The sequence below is a fragment of the Chiloscyllium plagiosum genome, chromosome 20 (genome assembly GCF_004010195.1).
Source record: "Chiloscyllium plagiosum isolate BGI_BamShark_2017 chromosome 20, ASM401019v2, whole genome shotgun sequence".
NCBI lineage: Eukaryota > Metazoa > Chordata > Chondrichthyes > Orectolobiformes > Hemiscylliidae > Chiloscyllium > Chiloscyllium plagiosum.
In genome coordinates this window covers 6,114,440-6,131,541 of record NC_057729.1, presented here as the reverse complement: position 1 = coordinate 6,131,541, position 17,102 = coordinate 6,114,440, and the positions used below count along the sequence as shown (strand labels likewise).

The 17,102-nt window shown below is 46.1% G+C and overlaps 1 protein-coding gene across 2 annotated transcripts in view; it reads left to right on the top strand.

Annotated features, from left to right (window-relative positions):
• LOC122560006 (cadherin-22-like) overlaps positions 1-17,102 on the top strand; it is an 837,716-nt gene that overhangs the window by 493,854 nt on the left and 326,760 nt on the right. For both annotated transcript variants that reach the window (XM_043710157.1, XM_043710158.1), the window contains one exon: positions 10,035-10,202. In XM_043710157.1, the coding sequence (XP_043566092.1) occupies positions 10,035-10,202 (168 nt within the window). The remainder of the gene's footprint in view (positions 1-10,034; positions 10,203-17,102) is intronic.

Genomic DNA, 17,102 nt, shown 5'->3' with positions numbered 1-17,102 from the left:
GGTCCTTGGACTCCTCCATCGCCAGACCATAGCAACACGACGCCTGGAGGAAGAGCACCTCATCTTCCGCCTAGGAACTCTCCAACCACAAGGGATGAACTCAGATTTCTCCAGTTTCCTCATTTCCCCTCCCCCCACCGTGTCTCAGTACCAACCCTCGAACTCAGCACCCTCACTTTAACCTCCTTCCACCTATCACATTTCCAATGCGCCTCCCCCAAGTCCCTCCTCCCTACCTTTTATCTTAGTCTGCTTGGCACACCCTCCTCATTCCTGAAGAAGGGCTTATGCCCGAAACGTCGATTCTCCTGCTCCTTGGATGCTGCCTGGCCTGCTGCGCTTTTCCAGCAACACATTTTTCAGCTAGTATTTATATGACTTGGCCAACTTAATTTCAACTCAATGGTAACCCCAAGAAGATTGAAGCTGGGGGCTTCAGTAACAGTAAAAATAGTCTTGAATATCGAAGAAGATAGCTGGACATTTCCTTGGGACTGTCGTTATCTGCTAGTTGCCAGCCCTGGTTTGCAATTTGGTCAAATTTTGCTGCGTGCAGGGATAGATTGTTCAGTTAACTAAGAACTTGTGAATAGACCTGTGCATTCATCCAGTGAACATTCCATTGATAAAACTGCCAAAACTGGCAATCATTGAGCACAGGACCCCTGAGCAAGCTCTGTAGCGATGTTCTTGGGCTGAGGTGCGTGGCATCCAATAACTACAATTTTATTTTGTACTAGTTACGTCTCGAACCAGTTTTCTTTCCTATTCCCATTGATTTTAATTTTGCTCGGGCTCCGTTGGGTCAAGAGCAATCACTCTCCCCTCCAAAAAAGTAACTCTTGTCCAAGTTTGGACAAAACTGTGAGCCTGGAACCAAGTGATCATGAAGGAACCAAAACCGAGCAGGTTATTACTAATTGTAACTTGATAGCACCGTCACCAGCACCTTATTTACTTTGGTGATCGAGAAGAGACTGAGGAGATGATAATTGGCCAGGTTGGATTTGTCCTGCTGTTTTGTGACCATGGCATACCTGGAAATTTTCCACTCAGTTGGCTAAATGGAATTGCTGTATTTGTACTGGAAGATTAACTGTTACTAGTCAAGAATGCTGATTATCATTACAAATGATCAATCCAAAGGGAAGGCAGGGAGAGTCCAAATCAATTCTAGGATGGAGACACAGATAATCTGTAAGAGTGATGAAGGGACATTTGGACAAAGGGAAAGCTATTGATCTACAACAGTGCACAAAGACTGAAATATCTCTTGAAGAAGCCATTGAAAAGCAAGAAAGATGGACAATTGAGGGAGAAAAAGAAAAAGTATCTTGTCAGAACAGCAAAATGGCAAACTAATTTTTCCCCAAATCGGATCAATCATCCAAGCAATTATGAAAAGGGCTTAGTTGCTCATTCTTTGGAAGTTTGAGTAGATTGTAAAGAGTTCTTTCTTCCTCATTTCAGAATAACCAAGCTTGCTGTTTGATTGCCAGTATAGTGCTACTGAGAATTATTATGGACCAGGCCAGACCCCTCAGAGTGTTCCAAGAAGGTAGCCCAGACTCTAATTTTTCCTGTTGTTTTAATCAGGTGGAAAGTGGATGTACCAGGAGTGGTGCAGATGGCCCAAGCACTCTGTCTTAAACAAATCAGAATTTATTTATACGCGAACAAAAGATAACAGGTTATAGAATAACATAACTATTTGAAACCCCAATCGAGTATTGCAACATAATGATGCTGTTCCAAATACTTGCAAAATCCCATAAACACCCCCTTGGCAAAAAACGTAAAATCAAACACAGGTTCTTACAGGAGAGATGTCAGAGAGAGAGAGAGGATAAACATGGAGCTGTTTCTTTGGGTCCAGCAGTTTCTCTGGGTTCACCGCTTGAACTTGACCAGCTGCAAACAGAACAGTCCGACTGCTGAAACCAAAACAAACGAGAGAAAAGCTGTACTCGGAGAACTGACCATTCCTCTTTCATTGTACAAGTGTTTTTGTTTTAATTTGAAAGCTTTTCCAAGTAGATAAACCCAGACACATCAGAACCTCTATCTTTACAACCCCTCTGACAAACAAACCTCAGACAACATAACCTTGTTAAAGGAGCAACATCATCACAGAATGTTAATACTTTTAATTTGGATAGATTGTATTCTGCTCTGTGCCTCACACACTGCATTTTTAAAAAAAAAACCACTGATGACTGAAAATATGAATTATTTTTTATTCAGTCATGGGACAAGGGAGTGGCTGGCTGGTAGTATTTATTGCCTATCCCTAGTTTTCCTTGAGAAGGTGGTGGGAGCTGTCTTCTTGAACTGTGGATAGACCCCTGATGTCCGTGGAGAAGGAATTCCAGGATTTTGACCCAGCGACAGTGGAGGTACAGTGATATATTTCCAAGATAGGGTGGTGAATGGCTTGGAGCTGAACTTGCAAGAGGTGGTATCCCTTGTATCTGCTGCCCTTGTCCTTCTCAATTGAAGTGATTGTGGGTTTGGAAAATGCTGTGAATCTTGGAAGGGGAAGCATCATGATGTTGCAGATTGTGCTGGAGTACAATTCTGCTGCTGCTGATGGCTTACAGTGCCACATTATTGGCTGTGCTGGGCCGAAGTATTCTAGTATTTCCCTGTCGTGTGGGCAGAGTTTGAGATGAGATAAGGATAAGTTAATGTTGTCTGCAGTATATCAACCAGTGGTACTACAACAAAGAAAACACTGCAATCTTACACAGTCAGTTCAATATTTCTTGTAAATGTACTTCCTCGGCTGATGAGGGAAGCAATCTAGAAGCGCATGTGGATGGTGGTGAACCTATTTTAAATTAGCTTGATGCTTATGGAAAGTCAAGCAGATGGAAGATTAAGAGAGACAACAGGCATCGAGTAGCAACAGTATGTCATGTCAGACAGTTGTCGTTTATAGTGGGGCATCAGCAAGGTAGGTGGCTCTCTTCCAATTGCCTGGCAGTACCTTGCCAAAACTTCTTCGTCATCAGCTCTAATCCTACAATTTTCACTGCGTGGAGGAACAGGCACCAAAGGGGACGAATGGAAATACCATCACCTTCAAATTCTGCCCCGACTTTGATGTCTATCACAACTTCTTCACTGTCGCTGAGCCAAAGCCCAAACCTCCCTCCTTAACTGTCTTGGGCAATTTACCTTTATCACTGAGTACAGGAAGTAGGATTAGCACCATTGTCCCAAATGCATCTAGGGATAGGTGATAAATGCCATATCCTGAGAGTAAATATTAAATAAATGGCCCAAGTAAATGGATTCCAGTGGAGCATGCAAATCCACATTCCTGCTTATATTTTACAGCCAATGAATTTTTTAAGTGTACTCACAATTACACTGCAGACAATCACAGTGATCAGTGATGTAGGGAGAGGGATGCATGTTGACCCAGACACCAGGACGAACTCAATTGTTCTTCAGAATAATGCCATGTATTATTTTGCATGCACTCCTCCCTTCAAGAGAGCCGAAAGCCCCTTGGCAATCTAACAGAGTCAGGGTGAGTTCCCTCGGCACTGAAATGTCAGCCTGGATTACATGTTCAGATATCTGGTGTGAGACTTGAATCCATCACTTTCTGACTCAGTTGTCACTGAGCTACCTATTGAGCTGCAATATGTCCCTCCAATATTGTGCTTTGTAGCTATGCAAATCCCGAGCGTTTGTGTCCACACAGATGGACCTTTTCAAATGATGGATTGCGCCTGATGAGCAAAATCTGTTTGCTCTCAGTTTACTCACTTTTCCATCTTTTGAATTTCTAATTTGCTGCTCTCAGCTGCTGCCAAATGCCATACAGCCTTCTCAGGCATTTCTATTGGAAACTCTGCAAAAGGAATTTTCCATCTGCACACGTGTGTATTTGCATGTCTAACAGATAATTTAATTAATACTGCACCTGCAGAAGTGCTCAACAATTCGAGCTGAGCCCTTCATTCTAACTGCATTTGCAGATTCAATTAGTGGGTCTGTATTGGTGGACAATCAAACAGCATTGTAACGTAAAATCCCAGAGACCTTTGATGTGTGGATCTGAGCTGCTCTGTTTCTGATGACAATTTGATTACCTCCAAAATAAAAGCAAATAGGAATAGTAAGAGAAAACTTCAATACAGCACTGTTCACAAGTTTAAAAGCACTCTGAAACCAGTGAACTGTATTATTGTTGAAAGCATAATGGCTAATTTAAGCATGGCATGAATCCAAAAACAACAATTTGTTAATGATCAGATAATCTGGTAAATGTTATTTCAGAGATAAGTATTGTCAAGGGCATCAGAGCAAACTCTCTTGCTCTTTGTATAGCACCATGAGATATTTCACCTCCATTTGAGAAGACATACTTAGAATGTGCCATGCACCCCTTAACGTAACGAAGATGGGACTTTTCTGAACAATTTGATGAGGCTCTGTTGGGAAGATGACATCACTACTCAGTATCCTATGCAAAGGACATCACAGCTGCCCAGGACTCAATAGTTCTAATTTGGAGATGCCAGTGTTAGACTGGGGTGTACAAAGTTAAACATCACACAACACCAGGTTATAGTCCAACATGTTTAATTGGAAGCACACTAGCTTCAGAGTGACCACCTGATGAATGAGCGGCGCTCCGAAAGCTAGTGTGCTTCCAATTAAACCTGTTGGACTATAACCTGGTGTTGTGTGATTTTTAACTCAATAGTTCAGCATTCCCACGGTACTACACAGATGTGCCAGTTTTCATTGTGTTACACTATTTGAAACTTGTGTCTTGCATACACAAAAGGAGCAGTCCACCCCTTGAGCCTGTTCTGCCATTTAATAAGGTCCGAGCTGATCTGCTTATGTTTCAATTTTCACTTTCCCATCTACCCCCAAAAATCTCTTATCTATTTCATAGCTTGTATGCTGGTCAGTTCCTACTCTCTAACCTTGTCTCTTGACCATCCACAATCCAGTTTGACCCAAATTGCCCACCACCCAAAGCACTCAGCCCAACATTTGACAAATCTGAAAATACAGCATGGTCAGAATTGCAGATTTTGAGAGTCTACCTGTGTCAGAAAAAGCATAATCCCTTTATTTAACTTCCATAACAGATCTCTTTTGCCTGAATGTTAATTTGAGTAGTATAGAACAAAAATAAAACTGCAGATGCTGGAGATCTGAAAGAAATAAAATATAAATAGCTGGAGGAACTCGGCAGGTCTGGCAGCATCTGTGATGGGAAAGCCAATTTAAAACTTCCAGTCAAGTGAACCTCTTTTTGAGGTCAAATATCCTCTGGATCGCTTGTTATGATCCCAGAAGCAGTTACATATTGAATAGACTCAATTTCAAAGTTATGAGCTTGAGCAAATTAATCCCTGGATTAGTTGCACTCTTTTTCTGCTTTGAACCGGTCTGTTCAGAGATTTTATTACACACCTCTGGAGCAGGTGGGACTTGAACTCAGGCCTCTCCAGTCTCGAGGCAAGGGCACTATCAATGAAGGCAAGAGGGCCTCTGGATTAGTTATATTTTCAAAAGAATTACAGGATTCACCTGTTCTGACCTCATTACAAATGTGCTACTTTGATTAGAATCAAATGTCAAAGGAAATGAAGAGGTGAGCAATGTCTTTGTGGATGTGAATACCATATGAACACATGTCATTTATGGTGTTGTGTGTGATGTTCGAGGTGTATGTGTGTGGGTGTATGTACATTCTTGTGGTTGTTTGTTTGGGGGTGCACGAATGAGCGTGTGCTCTCAGACCTTGAAAAGCAGTCCTGTGGTAACCAGTCAAGTCAATCAGGGCTTGGTACCAACTTGTATAATTCCTGAACTGAAACTGCATAAATCCTGTACTCCCACGCTCTTAAACACCTTGACATCCTCCCACCAAACACCCCCACTCCCCGGTGTACAATACACCACTGAGAAATCATTGTAACCCATGAAATTTGACACTAGCCTTCAGGTAAAGATGTGGAGGTGTTCTGACATTTGTAATGCAATTTCAATAATCTTATCTGAATATCACCCAGGACTCCATGTCATTACAGCTGTGAGATAAATTGGCAATATCTCTGAGATCTTGGCAAATAGGAGAGTTTAATGAACTATCTTGTTATTGAAGACAAAACTGACCTTAGGACTATTATCTCCCACCCACCCCCTCACCTCAATCCAGGGCACCAAACAGTTCTTCCAGGTGAGACAGAGGTTCATCTGCGTCTCCTTTAACCTAGTCTACTGCATCCAGTGCTCCCAATGTGGTCTTCTTCACATCAGGGAGACTAAACGTAAACTTAGGGAACAGGTTGCTGAGCATCTCAGTGGGCCCACAGGGGCCGACCAGGCCTGCCAGTCACTGTCCATTTTAATTCCCCTTCCCACTGTCTTTCTGACCTCCTCCATTGCCATAACAAATCAGACCGCAAATTGGAGGAACAACTCCTCATCTTCTGCCTGGGCAGCCTACAGCCCAGAGGACTCAACATTGAATTCTCCAATCTCAAATATCCTCCCTTCCCATCTCCCGACTCCCTTCCAAGCCCCTCCCCCTCCCTTCCATTCTTCTCTTTGACCCTTCTTCCCAGCCACCAACAAGATTTATTGTTCCCATCGCCCAATCAGGTTGTATTCTCTACCTGTCTTCACCAATCCCTAGCTCACCACCCTAACCCCCCCACTCCCTTTATCTGCAGCTGCCCTTACACCCATCCCCAGTTCTGAAGAAGGGTTACACCTGAAACATTGACTTCTCCACCTCCTGATGCTGCCTGGCTTGCTGTGTTCTTCCAGCCTCCTGCTTGTCTACCTTCAGACTATGTCAACTTTATTTCTGTGTGCACTTTCTGATTTTCATTTAAATCTGGGGGTTGCTGTTCCCTTATTTCATCTATTGATGCATTAAATTGACATATACCACACTTTGTTTCATTGGCCTCATCAATGGTATCATTTTCATTAATTAATTGGCTGTTTTTGAAGTTCACAGAAACAGAATATTCCTTGGCAAGTCAGCAGCAGAGAGCAGTTTGTATGGAACTGTCAGCTTGTGGTTTTACAATTAGTGTCCACCGGAAAACAAAGCTATATGTCTAGGATTGAGCAACCTCTCCCCAGTCACACGTTGTCATTGAAGAACTGATGAGATGGTGTCCAAAGGAGCGAGATGTTAACAGATGGACACTGCTCGAGTTTGGAAAATGGTCTGATCAGTTTTGCTAGCAGCTCGTTCCTGTGTCAGATCCCAACATGAAGCTCCTTTGTCATGCTCCTTCAGACCGGCTGTTCTGTTTTTGTGGGAGTTGTGTCCAAATAGTTTGGTAGAACTGGACCTGAGAGTTGCTGAAAAACGTGTACATTTTTTATTAAATATTTTTGTCTTGTACTCCTCAGACATTCACAAGAAAGTCAATGATACGGGGAATCACATCACTGATTATACATGTGCTGAATGGTTGAGATGTGAACTGTGATTGGTCGAGGTGTTGCCCTGGACTGACTGACAGATAACCGTCAGGTTTTGTTTAAATTCTGTTTCCGTGATATTGATTGGACAAGGCATGATCCTGAGGAACAACCCTGAACATGCTAAAAATTACATTGACACCCAATTTTCAGGCCAGCTTTAGCATATGAAGATTGTCAGTCAGGGTCACAGGGTGGCCATTGTTTTGTTAAGTTTGAACAGGTACAATATAGGTACGTGATCTTTCTCTTTGCACACTCAGAGTTGTTTAGCAAGTGCTGTCCATTTGGAGAATTATGTCTAATATTGAGCACTGTGTTTTACATTTTGCACCATGGCTTAATGTGATTAACAGTGGCCTGTAGTGAAGAGTAGAAAGAACAAGCTGTTTAGCACAATCAGAAGAAATGTGGCCGACTAACCTGGCATCACACCACAATCCTCGTAGTCACATACTATAGTACCCTCTTATGTGAGAGGAATAATGTCTATTTGACTTGACAGCTATAGATGTGCCAGGAAATACTTGCATGTAGCTGTGAATTCAATAAAACAAACATATCCTCCACATACTGGAAATATGCAGGTGCGATGAGATTAGGTGTCATTTCATCAAAGACATGTTCCTCTTGGATCCCAACAAAGATGTTTGTGAAACTTAGACACCGTGGGAATTATGTTATAACACCACCCATTTCGGAATACATGTGTCTTTAAAATTTAACTTGACTATGTGTAAGCTAAGGAGATCTAGGGGCGGCACAGTGGCTCAGTATTTAGCACTGCTGCCTTAGTGCCAGGGTTCACTTCCACCCTTGGGTGACTGTCTGTATGGAGCTTGCACATTCTCTTTCTGTCTATGTGGGTTTTCCAGTTTCCTCCCACAGTCCAAAGGTGTGCAAGTGAGGTGGATTGGCCATACTAAATTTGCCCATAGTGTCCAGGGACATGCAGGCCAGGTGGGTTAGTGATGGCAAATGCATGGTTACAGGGGAGTGGATATGGGTGGGAGGCTCTTTGGAGTGTGGGTGTGGATTTGATGGGCTGAATGGTCTGCTTCCACACTGAAGGGATTCAATGATTCTGTCATCAGTTCAATGAATTCTGATTTGCATAATAATGACAGGATTTAATTATTGGGCTACATCCTGCACCCAAGTCCTCCTTTGAAATGGAGCAGTCAGACCAGCTTCCTTTCTTTGATAGCTTGGTGCTAAGGATTCTCAATAGCTGTCTACTGAATGCCTACCTTTACTGGAAAATGTAAGCACTGACAGTCTGACAATTCCACAGGCTATAAAATTGATCTCATCAGCAAAAGTACAAGTAATCTCCAAGACGCTTGCTCACTCTGCAAGTTTGTTGCTGAATTAGCTGGTGCATCCAAGATATCCTGCAAGGTACTGGGTATCCTGATCAGATAATTACTTGCTATAAACCACACAATGAACAGGCCAAAAGAGGCCTCTTTCAGTCCTGCAAAGTACCTATTCCATCTCTTAGTATTTCAAAGCAACAGTTGAAGCTAGCTTTCTTTTTCACATTGTTACTCTGCAACAGTCCTAGTGGTCAACATCACTACCAAGATTCTGCCATTTGCTTATCACACACATTAAGCGGCATTTTGCAAAAACTGGTGGATCATATCAAGTAGTATGTCCCTTCACAACAGGCATAATACCGACCACAGTCAAGATTAGAGTGGTGCTGGAAAAGCACAGCAGGTCAGGCAGCATCCGAGGAGCAGGAAAATCGATGTTTCAGGCAGGAGCCCTTTATCAAGAATGATATCGACCACACCCAGCTAACCAGTGCTGGTCAAACTCAGCACAATGTCTAACATTAGATGTGATTTTTTGCAAAATTCATTAAATAATCATAAGTGTATTAAGGATTAACATTGAAGAATTGACACAACACTTAAGCTACATACATGAATACAGATGGTTCTATTCTTTACAGACAGGACACATACATGGATTGCAATTGTTACAATATAACAAAACAGGTGACCATCATTCTCTCGTTCATTCTTCCAGGCAATGACTTGACCAATCAAAGTCAACCTGCCTGGTTTAAATTTAAACAAAACAGTTAACTGTTAATCATCACCTAACTGGTGCTTTCTCCATGGAAAGACCTGTAGCAATCAGAATCTACTTTTCAACCATTAAGCACATACTCCCCAAGTAGTGTAAAAGTGTTATTTCCTTTACGTTGGTGATCTTGCAAACGTACTGATCACAAAGTGAACAACTTTAACAAAATGCTTCCCTTTTCAGCCATCCTCACAGATTGTATGAATGAATAAGATAGGTTGATTGTCTGCCATTCTGTGACATCAATCTTGGAAATCGATTGTTTTTTTAATAAATTTATCTGATATAATGTCACACTTATAAGGCAGTGTCGCTGTTCTGGTCAGTTTCCCAGAAACCATTAAACTCGGCTAAGTTCTTAAGCTTTGTGAAGGATTCGTACCATTTAAAAAACAAAGAAACTACAAAGTTTGACAATTTATCTATTTTCCCCTTCTTTGTGCTTTGTGCAGGAATAATCCGAACTGCTGTAGCTAACCTGGACCGTGAAAAGAAGGACCATTATGTCTTAGTCATTCAGGCCAAGGACATGGCTGGACAGCTAGGTGGACTGTCTGGATCAACTACTGTTACAATCACCATCACCGACATTAATGACAATCCTCCTCGATTCAACCAGAGTAAGCTATCTTCTCTCTCAACAATGATGAAAGGTGTTCTCTTTGTTTAATGATGGTTACAATTACAGGATCTCCAAGATTTCCCTGACACACTTTCCTTTTCCCACGTGATGTAGATGAGTTCACGTAATGATGTTAACTGTGCTTCACCCTTGTATTTTAATACCTCTGCATGGATCTGTCTGGACTGAAGGCTGTTCTGGATCTCAACTGTTGGATGGTTTGTCAGCCTCATGATTGTGTTGAGCTAGGGATAGGAAGCATGTAGTCCAGGACATCCATGTTGTGGACTGAGTCTTGGTTGAGGAGATTCTCAGTATGCTCCTTCTAATCAGAGCTGACTGCCTCGCTGTTTCCTGATGAAAGGCTTTTGCCCGAAACGTCGATTTTTCTGCTCCTCGGATGCTGCCTGAACTGCTGTGCTCTTCCAGCACCACTAATCCAGAATCTGGTTTCCAGCATCTGCAGTCATTGTTTTTACCCTGCCTCGCTGTCCTTGATGAGTACCACTCCACTCCATTCCATTCTTAGCTGCATGTGGGGTGGGTCCTTGGGTGCTTGGGCCATTCATGGTGTTGAGTACATTAGAGAATCTATGTGTGTTATCCAGCAAGTTGTTGGTTTTCTCATGTTCCTTCTGCCACCATCTTTAGAACATGAATTTCTTTGTTCAGCCCCAGCCTTCACTTGCCTGTGGAGTGATTTTCTAGCCCTCAACTGCACAGATTAAGAACTTGGTGTGCTTATGATTTAGTAGCTTCTGCATATCCTGGTCATTCTCATTAAACCAATCTTGATGTTTCCTTTTGGAGGAATCTAGATTCTCCAGGCAGGTACTGCTTACGATGGATTTAAAGACAGACCAGTGGGATATTTGTGGTCCTTGAATGTTGGGTGTTGCCAGGTTAGCTGTGAGGTACTCTCCAAGTAGGTCCTAGGGTCCATCAAAATTGAATTTCTTGCATTAGTGCCTGCCCTAGCATTGCCAATTCTGGGCCAGGCAGCCCAGGTGCTGGCTGGTCCTACAGTTATCACCTCTTGCCACGGTGCTGGTGATGTGGACATCCTTGTGGTCCCTCATTTGGACAATGATGTAACTAATGCAGGTACCAATGTCTGGAAGCCAGGTGTTACCATGAGGTTTCCGATTTGCTTGTTTGGTGAAATAGGTGTTTATCGGGACCAGCCCACGCTCTTGGCATTTTGTCAGGGGGTGCACTCTGTTGTTGATTGCCTTCCCAATTATTATCCTGGCAGTCAAAGCTACCCGGAAGTTTGTGTTCCTCTCAACTCTGGGATTGAAATCACAAAGGAGAATCAACTTGTCTCCCTTTGGAACTCAAGACTGTTGCTGAAGAAAGCTTTAAGTGTTGGGGCTTACACAGTGGTGGGGATAGTGAGGTCTGCAGATGCTGGAAATCAGAGTTGAGAGTGTGTTGCTGGAAAAGCACAGCAGGTCAGGCAGCATCAGAATTTCTTCCTGATGAAGGGTCCTGGCCCGAAATATTGATTTTCCTGTTCCTCGGATGTTACCTGACCTGCTGTGCTTTTCCAGCAACACACTCTCAACGCATACACAGTGGTGCCGAAGATGAACTGCTTCTGCATCAAGGTAGACTGAAGGGTATTGAGGCATCCATTTGACCCTCAGTGGGGCTCAATGAGATAGTCAACCAGTTCACGTTTTCTGAGACAAACCCAACTTCATGGACTTGACATTCTTCCTCCGAATTGTCCTTCAGAAGAAGGTTTATCCATCACCTTGTCCTTTTTGCTGACCACCGCCTACTAGCTGTGTCCCATGGAGGGGTGAATGCCACAGTGCTAGTGTTCCCTAGCTGTGGTAGTGGTGTGATGTCCGTCACTGCTGGGGTTACCTTTGAGATCTCAAAGCTGCAGGCCCCAGGCTTCATATTTAGATGGTGGAATATCCCTAAACATGGAATCTTTTAAAGTGGGATAGTCGTTGCATGTTGACCTGATGCAGCAAAGTCATTATCTAATGTGAGGGATAGCTAAGACAACTGGAGACCAGGCACCAGTGGGGATTAACATGTATGTACATATTGTTGCCGCATCTTGTCCCCACCCTACCCTGTCCTATCCTCAGAGCTGGTAGTCCTGCTTGCTTGTGGGTCTACGCCAAAGCAATAAGCATGGTCCACATTGATCCACTGTGTAACATGAGCAAAGATCCATTGCTGTCATAGTGCCATTGGTCAACCTCTGAGCCTCCCCATCCCATCCAACCCCTGTCCCTGCCCTGCCCGTTATATTAACCAGCCCTGGCTGCCTGTCTTCTTACAGTTTTACACTCAGCCGATCTCCTATGATGTTACTGTTTGTGGTGGCTCCTGGTGGGAGTGGCACTCTGCCCTCCAGATGGTATAGTCACTACCTCTATACTGCACTTATCACCCTTACAGGTCTCTTTCTTTGCCACTATCTCTCTGTTACTGGTATTGTGTTGCTGCTGCTGTCAGCCTTAGTGTGGGCCTCACTCTTTGTCCCTGCCAGCTCTCTGTAAGCATTTTATAATTCCATTTGTGACAGAACTGCAATACAAACTCTGACTGAGTTTTAATGTCACCTCGTGATGACTGGTTTAAAAAATGGATATGGAACACTTTTAATGTGGGGGTTTGTCCTGTGGTTGAGACTGAAGTGCACTGTTGGGATAAAATAGAGGAGGAACTTTTACATTATTTCAAACCACGCTGTACATGATCTGAATTTCCATGATTTATGTTTAACTGCTTCTAAGCAAAACAACATTTAAAAGAACATATTTGTTTTATGTAATTGGGTTCACTTCCAACAGTGGCTTGCACAAGGTGATGATCAACATAACATCTCTACTATGGTGCTGTTCTGTCGAATGCAAATGTGAGCAATTCAAGCTTACATTTGCAAGAATCTGTGCTTATCGGAGCTCAGAGGAACATTCACCTCTACTGTGTAATGCGCTGTTATCAGGCAGAATACTGACACGCTCCTATACACACGCTGTGAGACCTCCTCTCGTACATGAACACACTGTTGACTACTATCCTATAGACACTAGAAACCCCACTCCTGTACACTTGTTTTGAAACCCATTCCCATACAAACATTAAAGTCCCACTCCCCTACCCGCGCTGTGTACCCTACTCCCCTACCCGCACTGTGCACCCCACTCCCCTACCCGTGCTGTGTACCCCACTCCCCTACCCGGGCTGTGTACCCCACTCCCCTACCCGGGCTGTGTACCCCACTGCCCTACCCGCGCTGTGCCCCACTCCCGTACCCGCGCTGTGTACCCCACTCCCCTACCCGTGCTGTGTACCCCACTCCCCTACCCGCGCTGTGCCCCACTCCCGTACCCGCGCTGTGTACCCCACTCCCCTACCCGTGCTGTGTACCCCACTCCCCTACCCGCGCTGTGCCCCACTCCCGTGCTCGCGCTATGTACCCTACTCCCATGCTCGTGCTGTGTACCCTACTCCTGCACCCGTGCTGTGTACCCCACTTCCCTACCCGTGCTATGAAGCCCATTCCCCTACCTGCGCTGTGTACCGCACTCCCCTACACGCGCTGTGTACCCCGCTCCCATACCCGTGTCGTGTGTACCCCACTCCCGTACCCACATTGTGTACCCCACTCCCCTACCCACACTGTATACCCCACTCCCCTACCCGCGCGGTATACCTCACACCCCTACTCGTGCCGTGTACCCCAATCCCATACCTGTGCCGTGTACCCCACTCTCGTAACCGTGCCATGTACCCCAATCCTCTACCCATGCAGTACACTCCACTCCAGTACCCTTGCCCTGTACCCCACGCACGTACCCATGCTGTGTAACCCACTCTCGTACCCGAGCCGTGTACCCCACTCCTATAATTGTGCTGTGTACCCCACCCTTGTACCGCGCCATGTACCCCAATCCCATACTCGTGCTGTGTACCCACACTGTGTACCCCACTCCCCTACCCGTGCTGTGTAGCCCATTCCCCTACCTGTGCTGTGTACCCCACTCCTGTACCCGTGCTGTGTACCCCACTCCCCTAACCGTGCTGTGAACCCCACTCCCCTACCCATGCTGTGTACCCCACTCTCCAGCTGTGCTGTGTTCCCCACTCCTCTAACCGTGCTGTGTTCCCCACTCCTCTAACCGTGCTGTGTACCCCACTCCCCTACCCACGCTGTGTACCCCACTCCTGTACCCCATGCTGTGTACCCCACTCCCCTACATGTGCTGTGTACCCAACTCCCATACCCGTGCTGTGTATCCCACTCCTGTACCAATGCTGTGAAGCCCACTCTCCTGCCCGTGCTGTTACCCCACTCCCATACTCATGCTGTGTACCCCACTCCCCTACCCGCGCAGTGCACCCCACTCCTGTACCCGTGATGTGTACCCCACTCCCATACTCACACTGTATACCCCACTCCTGTACCTGTGCCATGTACCCCACCCCCCAACCCGCACTGTGTGTGCACCCCATACCAGCACCCACGCTGTCTACCCCATTCCCCTACCAGCACTGTGCACCCCACTCCCGTACCCGTAATGTGTACCCCACTCTCCTACCAGTGCTGTGTGTACCCCACGCCCGCACTCACGCTGTGTACCCCACTCCACTACCCGCATGGTGTACCCCACTCCACTACCCGCGTGGTGTACCCCATTCCCCTACCTGTGCGGTGTATCCCACACCCCTACTCGCGCCGTGTACCCCACTCCCATACCTGTGCCATGTACCCCACTCTCATAACCGTGCCATGTACCCCAATCCTCTACCCATGCAGTACACCCCACTCCAGTACCCGTGCCATGTACCCCACGCCAGACCCATGCTGTGTAACCCACTCTCGTACCCGAGCCGTGTACCCCACTCCTATAATTGTGCTGTGTACACCACCCTTGTACCGTGCATTGTACCCCAATCCCATACATGCGCCGTGTACCTAATCCCATACCCGCACCATGTAGCCCATTCCCATACTCACACAGTGTACCCATGCTGTGCACCCCACTCCCCTACCTGTGCTGTGTACCACAATCTCATAACCATGCTCTGTACCCCACTCATGTGCCTGCACTGTGTTCTCCCCTCCACTCCTGCACTGTGTACCCCATTCCCGTAACCGTGCTGTGTACCCCACTCCTGTACCTGTGCCGTGTACCCCACCCCTGTACCCACGCTGTGTACCCCACTCCCCAAGTCCCGCTTTATACACCACCCCTGTACCCTCGCCTTGTGTCCCACCCCTGTACCCATGCCGTGTACCCCACTCCTGTACGCATGCTGTGTACCCCACTCCCCAACACCCGCTTTATACCCCACCCCTGTTTCCACGCCTTGTACCCCACTCCTGTACCCGTGCTGTGTACCCCACTACCGTACCCGTGCTGTGTACCCCACTCCTGTAACCGTGTTGTGTACCCCTATCCCGTACCTGCGCTGTGTACCCCACTCGTGTACCTGCACTGTGTACCCAAATCCCGTACCGCCACTGTGTACCCCACTCCCGTAACTGTGCCGTGTACCTCACTGCCATACCAGCGCTGTGTACCCCAATCCTGTAACCATACCATGTACCCCAATCCAGTAACTATGCGATGTACCCCACTGCCGTACCTGCGCCTTGTACCCCACTCCTGTACCCGTGCCATGTACCCCAATCCCGTAACCATGCCGTGTACCCCACTCCCATATCCACACCGTGTACCGCAATCCAATAATTGTGCTATGTACCCCAATACCACACCCGCGCCATGTGCCGCAATCCAATAACTGTGCTGTGTACCCCACTGCCATACCCGTGCTGTGTATCCCACTCCAATACCCGGTCCGTGTACCCCATTCCCGTACCCGCACTGTGTACCCCACTCCAATACCCACGCCACGTACCCCACTCACGTACCCGTGCCGTGTACCTCAATCCCATAACCGTGCTGTGTACCCCACTGCCGTACCTGCACTGTGTACCCCAGCCTTGTACCCGCTCTGTGTACTCCATTCCTGTACCCGCGCCATGTACCCCAATCCCGTACCCGCACCGTGTATATCAATCCCATACCTGCGCCGTGTAGCCCAATCCCATAGCCGCGCCGTGCACCCCATTGTCGTACCCGTGCTGTGTTACCTACTCAAGTATCCTTGCTGTGTACCCCACTCCCCTATCCATCTTGTGTACCCCACCCTTGTACCCATGCTGTGTACCCTGCTGCTGTACCGCTGCTGTGTACCCCACTCCCCTATCTGTGCTGCGTACCCCACTCCTATACCTGCGCTCTGTATCCCACTCCTGTATACACGAGTGTCATTCCTGAATACTCACTTCTCTGAAGCCCATGACCATGCACATCAAGAAGCAACTTCTACCTTTCTTGACAACCCCACTGCAAAAGTCGCTGTTAATCTCATTTCTACATACGCAGTCGCATGTACTGTCGACACTGCTCCAAATATACCATTTCAGTGAGAGACTCTGATAATTGTGATGTTGTGACTTCCTTTTGGCCAAACCCATCTATATTGGTCATTATATCCCACTGGTATCTCCTCACCATCGTTTTGGTCAATATATCCCACTGGTATCTCCTCACCATCTGTATTGGTCATTATATCCCACTGGTATCTCCTCACCATCTGGATTGGTCATTATATCCCACTGGTATCTCCTCACCATCTGTTTGCCTGCTCTAAGCCCTGCAGCAATCCTTTCTATTCCTTTTTCTCTCATGTACTCATCTGCTTTCCTGTTGGACGTAAACACCTGATTTGCTTCAATCATTTGCCGTGGTAACAAGTTACACATTTTAATCACACTAAAGCTGAAAATAAACTTCAGGCAAGATTTCAACTAATGACCTTCTGACCCCACTTTGAGAAAACTACCTCCTGGTTACTG